Genomic DNA, 16151 nt, shown 5'->3' on the forward strand with positions numbered 1-16151 from the left:
ATGTATTGCATCTCTAAAATAATAGGCTACTTATTCAATGTATACTTTATGTATTTACATAACTGCATTCACAGCATTCACACAACGTGTTTTAGAAATGCCACTGGGTGAATATTTGGGAGGGACTTCCCTCGAATTCATAAGAACGGTAATCTGTATAATATATATCTGCAGCTGTTCATTTTCTGGCTTGTTTTCAAGAACGTTGATCTCTTCTCGCTAATTATGAAGTTCAAAAATAAAGCGGCGTATTTGAGACACATTTAAATTTGGCAAATTCTAAAATCAAACCTTCAATATTAAACATTTGTCATTTGTTTAATTTCGCCATAATTTCACCTCATATCAACAGGCATTTGTTCTCTACTTATTTCACCTCAAGCTTTTTAAATAGTTTATAAAATCGTAGAAAACAGATACATTGTTAAATTTAATAAATTTCACAACAGAATAAAGGCATTGTAAATAAATAATGTTTGAATATTTAACAGTTTCTTTAATATTTATTATTTGAGATAACAAAAAAAATTTTAATTTTCAACAAAATAATTCAATTTCCAAACAAAACGATAAATCTTAAAAAAAAAAAAATTCTCATCGAAGAGTGCAATAGTTAATATTTCCAATAAAAATACAAATTTTCAACAAATGAGTAGAATACTCAACCGAAACAAACTAATTTTCAAATCAAAAAGAGGAATTTGTAACAAAAGAGTTGAACTTTCCACAAAAAAAGATTTTATAGTGAATAAAGTAAAACAATCTAATCCGAAATCTTGCTATTTTAAGCCAAAATGACGAGTTTTAACCAAATAAATGAATTTTCAACTTTTAAAATGAATTTTTAACCATAAAAATAGATTAAAAAGAAGTAGAAGTGTTGAATTTTCAGTTAAAGAAATTCATTTTTAACCAAAATTACAAACCTTCAGTAAAAAAATCATTTTTTAACTACATAGTTAAATTTTCAAGAAGTTGTTATTCAATCTGATCATTTTTTCGAAAGTTATCGTGCTTACAATTTACAGACAGAAAGACACATTGGTAAAAATCATTTTTTCTGGCTCAAGGGTTCTTAAAACGTGGACAATTTGATGAAATTCGACTAAGTAAAATTTTACATAATATCCTCATTAGGATGAGTATGTAAAAAAAAATAATGAATAAATGAAAGTGGTCGAATTCTCAACTGAAAAAAGATGAATTCTCAAAGGAAAATGTAACCTTTAATAGTTCAAGCAAATAAGATCTTAATCATGAACTAAAAACAATTAAATTAAACAATAAAAGATGAATTTTTAATAAAATAGTTGAATCCTTAACCCAAACAGATTCACTTTTAAACAAACCGTTCTGATTGTTAACAAGAACGATGCAAAAAGACAAATTTTCAACCAAAAATCATGATTTTTCAACAAAATGTTTGAATTTTCAAAAAAAATTTTAATTAACTTCAACTTCATTTTATCGAAAATTTCCTGGAGATTCCTTGACTTTCTGAAATTCTCTGGCCTGTAGCAACCCTCTTTCTGTCTCGCTGATAGATTGATTTACCATTTAAAATTGGTTACATTTAACAATGTGGGAATTTTTTCGATTTTTTAAAATTATTCTACAAATTATTGAATGCTCAAATGAAATAACTATCAAACATCCTTTAAATTATTAGATAGATTTTTCTAATAAAATTCACAGTTTAAAAACGTTTAAAATCCCAAAAAAAATGAATTCACTTCTCTTTGGCAATAACTTGGCTAGCTTAGATCAAAACAAAGTCAAATGTCCTTCCAATTACAAATTATGACTCTGTACATTAATTCTATAAGTATGCGTCACAGAGCAGCGTCATGTGTTTGTAGCTGATATGAGTATTTCAATAAGGGGAAGAACCTGAAAGAACCGCCAATCGAAAGATTCTCAATGTTAAGTGAGCACCTCATGCAGTAGAGCTGATTGATGAATAAAACTCTCGTCAGACATGAGCGAACCAGCAAAGGCATCAGAGCTCTTTCAAACTTAAATTTTTTTTAAATCGTTCTCATAAATCCTAAGGTGGAACTTCAATATTTCGTTTCAAGTGCTGAGCATTATCAACCAAGAACAAAACCTTTTACTTTGCCAAGTGGAACAGCTGCACAACTTGAGAAAGAAGAGTGCTGACATTGAATTTCACAAGTACTCTCTAAAATCAATTATGGATTATTCAAGAACCTCGATATTCTTCGGAAGATTGAGCAAGAAGACCAAAGTTCAAAGTTGAAACACCCGTTTTTTGCAAGTCAAAGAAAACGAAACCTAAAAGCGAATCAAAATAACTAAAGTTCTCATCACAACAAAAAAGCTGAAAACATCTTCAGGAAAAATGAAAAAGGGTGAAAAAGACGTGGAAATTTTGAGAGGAGATGGTTTGGTCTTGTCGATGGAGACCAACAATAAATTACTGAAAATAATGGGCGACGGTTGCAAAATCACTCTTTCTAAAAACTTTGGAACGATTCGAGTAAACGGTGATGGATGTCAGCTGAAAGTGGTTCAAAATCTAGGGCTGATTGAGTACAAAGGAGATGGAGGTCGTGTCTATTTAGGACCGGATTCCTACAATAAAGTCACTTTTTCTGGATGTGGTGGCCATCTAAAGTTTCTGGATGAAAAAAGAAAATCTGGAGGAAAGTCTGGAAACATAACAGCAGACAGTAAAGCAAAAGACGATCTTCCAACGAATTTCAGTGGAAACCAGAAGCAGAAGAAGTTTTGTGAATTTAAGAGTGAAAATCGCGAAAATGAACGAAGGGAAAGAAGAAAAGTGGACCAAAAATATGAAAGGGGGCCCACTGTGATTGGGACAAAAATTGTGGGTTCAAATGGTGAATATAAAACTAATGTGAGAACTTTTTTTAAGAATGTGAGTCCTACTAGGAGTTAATCATTTAGAGTATTTAGACTTTCGTTAATTATTACATTTTTTAAGAAAAAGACTCTTCTAAAAGATAAAAATATTAGTATAGTTTTTGCATTCTCTTATAAAGTTGATGTCAAGGGTGGCGTAGTATCAAATGAGCACAACATCGATCAAACAGACTTTGACATGTAGTTGTAACTAGTAATGTGGCTTTGTCAATCAATTTAAGTTTCAGGAATAAGATGTCTTTTTTACATATTTTATATTCTATTTAATGTGAAAGAGAAGTGCATAAACTTTGAAATTAATTGTACTTGATATGTTTCAAATTTTGATGCTGATAAATTAAAAATTTTAAACAAATTATGAAGAGGAAAATATAAAACAAAACATTTCTTCTTTAAACATGTTTTATGCTGAATTTTCATTAGAACAAAAACAATTAAATGCTTGAAATTTCTATATTAAATATATAATAGTAAACAATATAGAGTTAAAAATGTTCAAAATGAAACTATTGTTATCATTATATACTATTAAGGCGCTCTTGGAAAAATAAGAAGCAGTAATCCTTTAAAGTTTGAAAATTCCAATTTAATATAGAAGCATACATTATTTTTACCATTTAAACTCAAATGTTAAAATTAAATAACTTTATCAAATGCTTAAAATTTAATGATTTTCAATTTGAATGAATGAAAGTTTTAATGTCTCATTTAAAAAAAAGGATTCAATTTTTAATGTATTTTTTCTTCATTAAAAAAACTAGATTTACTTTCAAATTATAATATTCATATTTTCCTATATTTGATATTTTTTAAACTGTATCAAAATGCTGATACTTTTCAGTTTTGATCATACCAAATTTTTGAATCTGCTATTTATATAGGTTTTCATTTTCAACTTTGACTGCTCGTGATAGTAAAATTTTAGCTTTTCACCAGCCTTCCTCAGCACTATTGCATAAAATAAAAAGATTGTTCGTTGTTTATCAATTATAAGGAGATTGTTAGTTTAGGAATTTATATTTGTATGTTTGAATTATGTATTATTTCTAAGTGAGTAAAAATATTTATTTCCTAATGTAGGCGGCCATTGCTATTTCACATATTCTACCTTTTACACAACTTTTCCTCATTTTCTTTGTAATTTTCCATCAAAATGAAACAATTGGAAAAATAAAAATTATCACTCCAAGAAGTAACAAATTCAATTCCCAAATTATATGACCACATGAAAATCTTGATATACCTTTCCTGATCTTTTGCAGTATCTAATAATTGAAATTTCAATAAGGTAAGAAAAGTCGTAACCATTGGGACATGAAATCCTAATAAACAATAGGATAAGATAATCTTTCCTTTTTTCACAAGTCATTAGAGATATATACGCACTGCGCAAAGAGTGAGAAAAATGAAAAAGATAACAGAGTGGGAATTTTTATTTATCATTGAAAACTCCTTCAATAGAATATTATCATTTATATGGTGAAAATAACTGTATTAAAAAATACAAGTTCAAAGGTTAAAATAAACATTTTCAATTTTGCTATGTGAAATTGCGGCATGCCTGCGGTTTGTATCTCTAAATATGGCCATACATTCATACACAGGATGCTCGACCGCTTGATTGCTTCCGCGTAGTAAAAAATAAGGCCAACGAGCTTTATATAAAAATCTAGTAATAATTGTGCATTAGGGTGGTCATAAAAAGGACTCTGTATATATTTGATTAAAAACTCCCCCAGAAATGATTAATTTTGGTGTCAAAATGCCCCCTGATTTTTTGAAAATTAAACAAATTATTATGATATTTCGTGACCAGGTTTTTTCATTTTGACGTCATAATGGATAATTTTAGGGGAACAGTTTAAAAGAGAAGAAATAAAGCCTTATTCTGGACCTTTTAAACAAATTTTGAGCCAATTTTTTCAGAAATAAAATATTTAAGTATAGGTCATACTAATTTTGTGTATTTTTAAAAGTACAAAATTTAAGTTTGCTTTTCACTTAATAAATTATTTGCAGCAAATAGTCGATAATATAGAATAAACATTAGATTATAATTAAACGGTAGAAGTCAATTTTTATTTTCGTAGAAAGAATGTGCATTTACAAGTGACAGGTATGAAATCAAAAGCCGCTTTCTCCGTAACGTCACCTCATTTCGTAACGTATTATCGCAAAATCGCAAGACCTCCAAAATAAATCAGTACCAAATGTAAAAATACTTTGCGCTCTTCAGAAAAGATATTTCAGCATTCTTATCTTCTTTCAATTTTTAAATTTAAGCATTTTTCTTGTACCTAATTAACGCATATAAAATAATTCAAATGCAATTATTGCATTCAAAAATGCAAGAATAAAACACAAAAATTAAAATTTAGTTAAATAGTTCTTTAGATCTTTATTTATTATTTCATATTTTTATAGCTTTGTTTTTATTTAATTATTGTCCATCTTTTTCTTACATAATTGTATAATCTGATGTTATTTTAATAAATAAAATCTTATTTTATTATTTAAAAATTCTGCACAAATTTAACATATACTTTTTATTAGTTAGTATCTTCATTTTATAACTCATGAATTTAAATAATATTCTTACACCATGAATCCTCAGAAAGTTTGTTTTTCCTACAGAATAAACCCTCAGTCATTACAAATCCAATGAATTTTTGTTGGTAGTAAAATTAAATATATTAATGTAGTGCTTGTAGAGCATAATAAAAACACTTTAAATCTATTAAAAAAAATTTAATTTACTTTATACACTTTTTACACTTGAAAACTGCAGCTAAAGTCAACTCCTCGAAAAGTAGGAAGGTGTGCGGTGTTAATAAAATGTCGATAACGATTAACCGCAAACAGAACAATCAGATAGTTTTAGATTCAGTATAACTGCAGCAACCCATGGAACTATAATTTTTAATATACATGAGAAAATAACAAAATGACGGAATAAATAAAAAAATAAATAAAAATTCTCTTTTTTTCGTTGTTTTTAGCCAAAAAAATGTAGTTTAAATGAAAATTTTTGTATAATTTTAGTTCCATGGGTTGATATAAGTGTAAAAAATATGTGCTCCAAATTTCATAAGGATCGGTTTAGTAGTTTTTGAGATTTCGTTAACACGGGGTGTAAAAACGCTGTTTTGAGAAAAACGCGATTAAAGCCCGGTGCGCTTCTTATTAGTTCTCGCACGTACAGGTCGGCCTCTGAATAGGCGACCTGAGAGGAAGCGCTTTCGCGAACTAAGCTCCCCCCACCACAAGACTCAGTCGAGGCATAATCTGATCTTTTGTTTGGCTTTTTCGATCTTGGGGCATTTACTCTAAATAGGCGACTGCGCGAGTTGTGCGATCATTTGGTTTGTTTCAGTGAAGTGTATTGATATACATTGTTTTGTGTAATTTTAACAGATTATCAATACAGTTCGTATAAATTATAATTATTATTAATTAATTAATTATATTACAGAATATCAGTTGAAACTTGCCTACGTATACAATTTTGATTTTTATCAATTTGTACGTATACAATTTGATTTGTATCTCAATAGAAGAATATTTGTTTAAGCCAAAATACTTCGTATAATGAAGAAAGCAACAATGTCGTTAAACTTCTTAAGTCATCGTTAGAAGTTTTATTAGATGAAGATATTTAAATAGAAATTTTTTTATTTCCTTAATACGCATAACATATTAAGTATTCGTTCTTGTAAACTTATTTGATTTTTTTAAATATGCATGTAAATCATTATCTAAATATTTGTATATGAAATAAATAAATAAAATCTATATTTAAAAACGTAATATGTGCATATTAACAATATTATTAAATATTCAATTATAATTTTGATAACATTTAAAAACATATATCAAAAAGTAATATGTAAATGTTTTAAAACGCTAATAAAGTCACTTCTGAGCTGTCGCCTATTCAGAGCAAATGCCCCGAGATCGAAGAAGGCAAACAAAAGATCAGATTATGCCTCGATTGAGTCTTATGGTGGGGGGAACTCGACTCGCGAAAACGCTTCCACCCCAGTCGCCTATTCAGAGGCCGACCTGTAGATATGTTCCAAGGTCGGAAAAATATAGTTAGAATGCTCGGATCGTCTTAAAATTCTAGTATGACATTCTTACATACATATAATTTCAAAAAATGTAAAAAAAATGTTAAGTTCCGCAGTAGAATACTGCCTTAAAGAAAAAAGTTGTAAGAATTTCGATTCGAAACAATTAACAATTGTTATTATTTAAACTTGCTTTACCCTAATTTTGAAATATTTATTACATTTCTATAATAAATTTTCTAGACTCAGAAATGTATAACCTAGACTTGGGACCATGTGATAATTTAATTTAATTTGACGTTCCGCTGTCTTCCAGGTTTCCTGACTTTACCCGTTTCCTCATATGCATTCTGTTCTCCATTTATACTTGTTCACAAGAAGAGAAGTCAAATAAAAATATAAAATATAGTAAATGTTCCCGATTCTGTTTTTTAACTATCAATAAAATCATAAAAACTCAATAAAGATGTAGAAAAAAAGTTCCTATTCCAATCAGGAAAAAGATTTTATAACAAAATTTCTTTCAGTCTTTTAAAATTAGACTTATGATATTTAAACGTTGTTTCAAGTATAACTTTGTTCATCTCGAATTATTTTAGTTTTGAGTCGTTTCAAATTAATAATTGTTCATTTTTTCTTGAGAGTTAAAATGTTTAAAATCCAACTTTCACTTCCAGATAAAATTAAAGAATGAAACAATTAAAATTGTCACGTTCAGAAAATAATTTAATTAAAAGATATCTAAAAACTGAAAATAGTTTATAAAGTTTAATTCGGACGTTATAATAATGTGTTTAACTTCTAAGACTTTCAAATTGAAAATTTTAAATTTTTAACGTTAACATATATGTAAAATGTTTAATTTTGAACAGATTCAGAATTATTTTGTAATCAATTATTATTCCAATTTTAATACTCGAACTACGGTTGAAACGAACTTATTTTACATTGAATTATATCGTTTGATATGAAATTTGTGGCATTTCAGGTAAAGCAGATGTTTCTTCTGCAAAGTTATGCAACTCGCGGCCAATCAATAAATTCACTGTCACTTCCATATTTTTCTTGTTCTCGAAAATTTTCTAATCATTTCCTGGTATACTGGCCACCCTGTGTCTATTCTGTATTAGACTAATGAACCTGATAAAGAAAACCCATAAGAATTCTAAGGTCCAAATCAAAGATAATCCCTACAGCTAAATCCAAAAGCTGAGTCTTCGAGCCCATGACCATTGACCACCTTAAAAACAGAACATCAACTTTCCAAACTTTCGGCTTATTGTCAGATTCCCTCGTTTTAACATGGTTTCACCCTAAGTCACGTGATTGGCGATCGCCTGACGAAATAAGTAGGAGGTCAGAGCGATGCGGGAGGTTTTAACGAGACGGTAAATATATCCAGCAGAGTAGTAGTAAGCTAAAATTCAACTACCGAGATTGGAGCCTGACACAAAAGCTATGAGTCTGATGGTTCAAATTAGCAATACGAGGGAGTAGCACGCGTTCTCCCGACCAACGACAACGACAACGACGACCTGGAGCTGGGGGGTTCTGCATTCTGCAGAGGCCATTTACCGAGTTAGGTTCAGCTAGGTTAGACATCACCCTGGGTTAGCCGGCCAATGCAAATTTATCTCTGCGGTTTTCCGCATGTGTCAGAAACAGGACAGTGTCACTCTAAAACAGCACCTGGGACCCGAGTGGTTCAGAATTTCAATTGTGCGAAAAATAAGGGAATTCTTCTTCGAAAAATGGAAAATTCTTTTCTTATAAAAATATCAGTGTAATAAACAAAAATGATTAAGTGCAGCACTTTTATAAGACTTTTTTTCTCATGCAGTTAATAAATTTCATATACATTATCTAAAATAATAGATCAGAAAAGGCGGTAAACACGAACATATCATAAAGCTAATGAGTTTTGATTAATAATACCGATTTTATACGAAAAATACTAACATATAACATAACCAAAAATTGTTTAAGATTGTAAATTCTCTTTTAAGAACACTTGCATAACCTAAAATTAGTTCTCTTTGAAATCCAATCATTTAATCTTAAAAGTACAGATTTCCGATTTAAAAGCAAAATAATAAATTAAAATTGTACAAAAAATTAAATGATTTTCGTTTAAAATAACCGATTTTCTGGGGAACCCATTAACAGAACCATTAATGTTGCTCAGATCAAGGTCATTCTCGTAGTGAAACTACGGGAATTGAAAGAAAAAACACTACGGCAATCGAAAGAACGGTAAAATTTACATTCAAATATGCACTTAGATCGTATGTCCCGGATGACCTTAAAGATCACCCTAAGGTCATTTCAACTCAAACAATGTTTTGACGTATTGATGGTATCACGCGTTGATGGGAGTTTAAGCTTTGACCCTGACCCGACGGCCGTTTGAAGGTCACGATCACTCAGGTCGGGTAAATGAGGTCAATTTTTAGATTTATCGCATAACATTACACAAGGGGTTTTCGAGGTCGCTAAGGCTGATTCTGCATTTGATAAATGTGACTCTTGTTTTGACCTTGGGGATAATCTTGATGAGCTTCATGGTTATTTTAAGCTCATTTTTTTATAAAGCCGGCTACACACGTTCAATTGGCCTCCAGTTTTAACTGCAATGGTCAGGACTGTACAGTCAAAACTAAACGTGTGGAGGATGTAATCGTTCAGTTTTTTAGGACTGCGCAGGCGGCCGGAGGACGAACGAAAAATCATTCGATCGACCTGAATCGAAAAAAACTGCGCAGTTAAATCAAAGCGTGTGTACCGACGCGACACTTCAGTTCGGCGATATGACAACTCAAAGCGTGCAATTTTCGGAGGAATTTCTCAAGATTTATAAAGATGAAACAGGCCCAAGCAGCACCTCAGATACGAAATATCTGACAGGGTGCTTGGGGCGACTAACTTTTCAACATAAATCTGTAATGGTGACTAGAATTTTAATTATTTTATTTCAGAATGTTTACATTTATTTTCAAATAATTTAATTCAAAGGAGAATTGTGCAAAGTATTTATTTATTTTAAATTATTCAATATTTTAATATTACAATTGTGGTTGACTGATACTTTTGAAAGTTTAACAATATACTAAAATAATGTACAAGGTAGAAGGATAAGTTATATAATATGCTAATAATATCCTTCTACCTTGTACATTATTTCAGTATATTATTAAACTTTCAAAAGTATCAGTCAACCACAACTGTAATAATAAAATATTAGATAATTTAAAATAAATACTTTGCACAATTCTCCTTTGAATTACATTATATGAAAATAAATGTAAACATGCTGAAATAAAATAATTAAAATTCTAGTCACCATTAAAAATGTACATTGAAAAGTTAGTCGCCCCAAGCACCCTAACAGATATTTCGTATCTACGGTGCTGCTTGGGTCTGAGTCTACCACCACTCGCACTCTCCAGCCGAAATAGTGGTAAGCGCAAAACATGTGTGGCTCGCGGGAATTTCTCCAGGTTGGGCATGCCTGACCTAAATACTTATTTCATTGTACGATTCCCTTTATTTCGATTCCCGGTGACAAAATGAAGCTTTTCATTATATCAAAAAAGGTGAACTTAAAATAACCATGAAGGTCATCACCAAGGTCAAAACAAAAGTCACATTCATCACATACAGATTCAGCCTTAGCGACCACAAAAACCCCATGGGTAATGTTTTTCGTTAACGCTAAAAATTGACCTTACTTACCCGACCTGAAGGGCGTAACCTTCAAACAGCCGCCAGGTCATGGTAGTTTAAAGTTAAGACTCTCACCAAAGCGTGATACTTACATAAGTTTGTCCGCTATGGAATATTTTCAATAATGCTGTTCTTATAGCCATCAAAACATTGTTTGAATTGAAATGATCTTAGGATGACTTTGAAGTACAACCGGAACATATGACCTAAGTTCATATTTGAATGTAAAATTTTTCGTTCTTTCGATTCCTGGTGTCAAAAAGTGGCGTTTTCATTTTTTTTAAGTTGACCTTGAAAGAACCATGAAGGTCATTTTCAAGGTCAAAAGTAAGGTCACCGTCAGATTCCTTGTTAAAAGTTACTATGAGAATGACCTTCACCTTTGTGAAAAATAACTCACTGAAGAAAATCACTAGTTTGAGGGTGTCGGAATCAGAACACAACCTCAAAATTGAATTGTCTCAGAAAAAAAAATTGCACAAAAAACCATTAAAATTATCAAATTTTTCACTCCGAACGCAGATTTGATTTAAAACATGAATATGCCCTAATTACGTAAAAAAAAGATGTAATTATATTGTTTCTGGAGCAAAATGAGGAAATTGAATTATACGGTTGGGTCCTGGTTTCGACGCCCTTAACATCAATTGTACACAAGTTTTTTATATTCATTCAAATCTAATATGTTTTGACTAAAAATACAGATTTCTGACATAAAATGAAAACGCAACTATCATATCAAAAAATGTTAAGAGATTCAAATCTTCTTCAAAGTATAATGATTTTGGTTTAATATAATATGATATAATATAGTATAATCTGACATAATAATTTTTTATTCAAAGTACCCAATTTTCCAATCCCGGTGTAAAATACTAACATAACCCAAAATGGTTGAAAATTTGGGAATCTTGATGATTTTTGTTCGGAAATGCTAATTTCCGGTGAAAAAACTAGCACAACTTAAATTTTTTAGAAATTTTAGGTCCTCTTCAAAGCTTTCCATTTTTATGATAAAAATGTTTTTATGAATGCACATTGTGCATTAAAAATTATTTAATTATTAAAACTTTTACTTTAAATTAATTACAGAAGAATGAAGGACTTTAATCGTCTCATTATAATTTATTATAAATTTCGAAACTAAAACTTCAATATTGAACGTTTTCTATTTAATTATTTAACCAGACAGTTTAAAGTTTTAGAGTTCCATAATATATAAATTTACATTGCATAATTTTGAACGATTTGAATTTGAACCAAAAATTATGAATTTTCCGATATAAAAATTGTGCTTATTTGTACGCCTTGCAATTAAAATTCTTCCTTCGAATCCAAATTAAACTTTCATAATTCTGAAAGAGTCAATTTAAAAAATTATTCTATTTTAAGCGCTACTGGTATAAAATTGTCCAACATGTAACGTATAAAACTAAAATTACAAAATTTCTAGCGATTTCAATAAAAATTATTTACCCCTAAACTATTTTAATTCGAAATTATTCAATAAAGTTTAAATTCATAGTTGTTTTCATTTGCAAACACTCTTTGTTTAAAATTGTCCGATTTTCCAAAATTTTAAACAACAATTATTCGATTTCGAATGTTTCAAACTTTCAGTCAAAAATTATTGGACATATTTAATTTCAAAATCTTTTATTTAAAACGCTTTTTTCACATTTTTCTATATTGAAAACTTGAAACATGATATTTCGCAACCATTAGGGCTTTCAATTTCAAATAATTTTTTAAAATTAAAAATGTGGAATTTTTACATTTGACTTTGAAATATGTAATTGAATTTGCACAAAAATTCCAATTAGAAAAATTTCAACTATAACTAAGTCTTTCAACTTAAAATAAAATAGTAAAATATTTAAGAGTTAAATTCACAATATTATTGAATTTAAAACACTATTACATAATTTGAAATTTTCTAATAATAATATTTAATAATAGATTTTATGCTTTCACGATGATTCATTTTGATAAAAAGAGATATTTCGGCTTTCACTCGTGTAAAAAACGTCGGCAAACAATTCGTAGTTTTTCACACGAGTGAAACCCGAAATATCTCTTTTTATCAATAATCTTTAATGCTTGAACTTCAAAGACTTTTATTGAAAACCCCCATTGCACGGCCCTGTTGGCGAACCCGGCAAGGTTGAGGCGAACTCTGGCCGCTCTTATTGATAGGTGTGCCATTTTAGGACACATGTAACGAATGCTGCTATGCACTCTTCAAAAGGTCAAGACAAACAATCCTCTAATGTAATTCAATCTTGAAAGCGCCCTTTGTTTTACAAATTGTAAAATAAATTTATATTTTCTCCTCACTTTAAAGTTAATTTACTCTATGTTCTCACACTTTTCATACGCTGATCTTATATCAATCTCGTTATAATAATTTCATAACTTCCAAGGGTATCCACTTAAATTCTGAAAAAGATGTCCTGAAAATTCAAATTTTTTTCAGGTATTTCAAGATTTTTTCCAGGTATAATTTTTCATACATATTACGGAGCCATTCACGTATTTCACATTTTTTAAATTTATTCGGATTATGCATACAGTATCGCGAGATTATTAAGTAATGGTTTTATTTTGCAATACTTGTGAATATCGGAATGCGTAAAAATAGTACAATTAATAAGTCAACTTAAACAACTGTTTTTTCGTTTGTGAAAGTAACTTTGTCTTAATGGTACAGGTTTCTAGGAATTGAATTAATATGTTTAATTTAGAAAGCTTTTAAGAATTAAAATATACGAATTTGAATAGCAATTGAAACAAATTTTTATTTTATATTCATATACATACTTTAATTTCAGTGCATCTTTGACATTTTAATCATTTGAATTAAATACATTTTAGAGGTGAGCAGGTCTAGATAACTTGCAAAAATAGGAGAAATGACGTGATTTTTCACAAATATCTATATATTAAATTGAATTGAATAGTTCAATTTTCAGTTTAAAAAATTCATTTTCAAGAAAAACAACACGAATTTTCAACAGAATATTTGAATTTTCAACCAAAATAATTAATTTCTAACTCAAATGACAAACCTGCAATTAGGATAGTTGAATTTAAAACAAAAGATAAAGTTTCTAACAAAAAGAGGAATTTCCAACAAAATACATGAAACTCCATCTGAAAATAGTTGAATTTTCAATCAATAAGAATAAATATCGAGCAAAAATAAAAAACAAATAAAAAAATACATATATTTAAAACTAAAAAAGATACATTTCTAACCAAAAATTGAATGGTTTAATTTTTTGTGGAAAAATTATATAACTCTAAACCAGAGATTAATTATGAAATAACAAACAAGAAACGACTTTTCAACAAAATAGTTAAATCCAGCATTATAAAGCTGCTTTTACAAATGAAAAAAAAAACATTATTATTTAATTTTATATTATTTTTTTTTAATTTAACGCTCTCCAAAAAAATGCCCTTACAATTCCAGGTTTTCTAGGTGAGTAGATAGCCTGTATGCATAGATTAATTGTTTCCATCAGACAATAGAGCCGTGCAAGGTGAAGAATTTGGTACGGAATTATATTATGGCAAGCCTCCATAATACGAAACATTAATACTCTCTCTTGTGTAGCCAAAGGGAGACAACGAAAAAAGTAAGGAAATCGTGGGAGGAATCGGCATACGTATTAGGTGAATCAGGACTCTCAAAGAAAGGTTTAGTTTGTTTAAGGTTGTACACTACGAACAATCACTCTCAAAATCGACAAAAACATATCTACTATTAATTTAGGTATATGTTGACAGAAGCTTCTAAGGGTACTTTAGAAAAAAATAATTCAGTTTAAAATTGTTTATTCAACAGTAGATATTTAGAGTTTTACTATTTACTTTCTCTTTAGATTACAAGTCTTATTTAATCCTAATGATCAAGGCCTCATTTTATTCTTTTGATGTTTCTCTAAAATTCTATTTGGTTAGTGTTTATTAAAAGTAAAAATATCATTGTTTATAACAACAATAACTGTATGATTTTTAAATTAATTTTTTAATAAAACCCATCTAAATAGAATTTTACCGAATCCTTCGAAGAATAAAATGAGGCCTTTATCATTACGATTAAATAAGAATGGTAACTTTTCCTAAAAAGAAAGCAAAACTAACATTTTAACCTGCTTTATTTTTTTCTGAAGTGTGCTTAGAAGCCTCCATCAAAATGTACAGAAACTAAAAATACATCTATTTTTGTCGAGTTTATCAATGATTTTAATTATGGCTACCTTTAAGATTGATTGCAAGTAGATTGTACATTAATGTAGGCACAATATTGCGAAATACATACATTCGAAATATATTCAATTTACCACAAAATAGTGAAATTTTCAACCTATGACTATGAATCTTCAACCAAATGATCGAATTTTCAAAGAAAAAGATTAAACAAACTAAAATCAGTTCAATTTTCAACCAGTAAATATGAATTTAAAAAAGTCGAGTTTTCAATAAAATAATTTGATTTTAATCCAAATAGTAGAACTTTGAATCAAAATAGATTTATTCAGATTCAAAAATATGATACTAGTAGACTTTCCTATAAAGAAGAATTAACTTCCAAACATAAGAGATAAATTTTAAATCCAGAAGGTATATAAATTAACTTTATTTTAAGTCGTAAAAAATTGACAATTGTTCAATACTTGTTATTCATTTATCATGACCTTTTTTACAAGAAAAACTCAGACTAACCCTGCTCTCAATTCCGGCTAGGTTTATTATATATATTATGTAACTCTCGGCCACTACAATTTTTGCAACAAATCAAATTTCCAATCCATACAAGATCCAACTTTCTGATAACATTTCACTTATCAATTTTTTAATTTTTCCAATTGTCATTCTGATTATACTGTAATTTTAAAAGTTTACAACTAAGTTAAGTTATTAATTTATTGAAGTTAATTTATTCAACTTTTAAAGTTTTTTATTTTGCAAGAACATTGTAAAATGTTGAACAATTCAAATAAAAATTATTCAATTCTAAAACAATAGCAGTATAAAATTGAAATAAAATAAAATTGAAATAAATTTAGAATTTCTTTTACTTAGAATTCATGCACAAATTTTCAATTATTCAAAATGAATGCTTTTTGATAAATTAGAACGTATAAAGTTAATAACATTTTAATACAAGCAGTGAAAATGTGGCAATATACCGTGTTCTCCTCAAAAAAGAAGTAGCCTGGCAGTGCGTTCATATAAACTTTGACTTAGGATGAAAACTTAGAGAATAAGCTAGAGACGTGGTCTCTAACTTAGGAAATTAAGTTCTTAAAAGTACCTTAAACCTACCTAAAATATCTTGAAATTTACTGAAAATTTCTGTATTTTTTAAAAACAAATTACAGGAGCAAAAGGAACTTTAACAACGATTACTGGTTGCAAGTGGCTGCAGGGTATATTCTAAGG

At 29.1% G+C, this 16151-nt stretch overlaps 2 protein-coding genes across 6 annotated transcripts in view; one reads left to right on the forward strand and one right to left on the reverse strand.

Annotated features, from left to right (window-relative positions):
- The window catches only part of LOC117178928 (early endosome antigen 1), a 50892-nt gene that overhangs the window by 20616 nt on the left and 14125 nt on the right, over positions 1–16151 (reverse strand). Inside the window, exon 1 of one of the 5 annotated variants that reach the window (XM_033370493.1) lies at positions 59–271. The exons of the other annotated variants lie outside the window; for them this stretch is intronic. The gene's annotated coding sequence lies outside the window, so the exon portion shown is untranslated. Of the gene's footprint in view, positions 1–58; positions 272–16151 lie in introns of those variants that run through there. 5 annotated transcript variants of the gene reach the window in all.
- Positions 1930–3486, forward strand: LOC117178930. The gene has a single exon (XM_033370498.1). The coding sequence runs from the start codon at positions 2363–2365 to the stop codon at positions 2921–2923; it is 561 nt and encodes a 186-aa protein (XP_033226389.1). The 5' UTR covers positions 1930–2362; the 3' UTR covers positions 2924–3486.

Source organism: Belonocnema kinseyi, chromosome 8 (assembly GCF_010883055.1).
Source record: "Belonocnema kinseyi isolate 2016_QV_RU_SX_M_011 chromosome 8, B_treatae_v1, whole genome shotgun sequence".
Classification (NCBI taxonomy): domain Eukaryota; kingdom Metazoa; phylum Arthropoda; class Insecta; order Hymenoptera; family Cynipidae; genus Belonocnema; species Belonocnema kinseyi.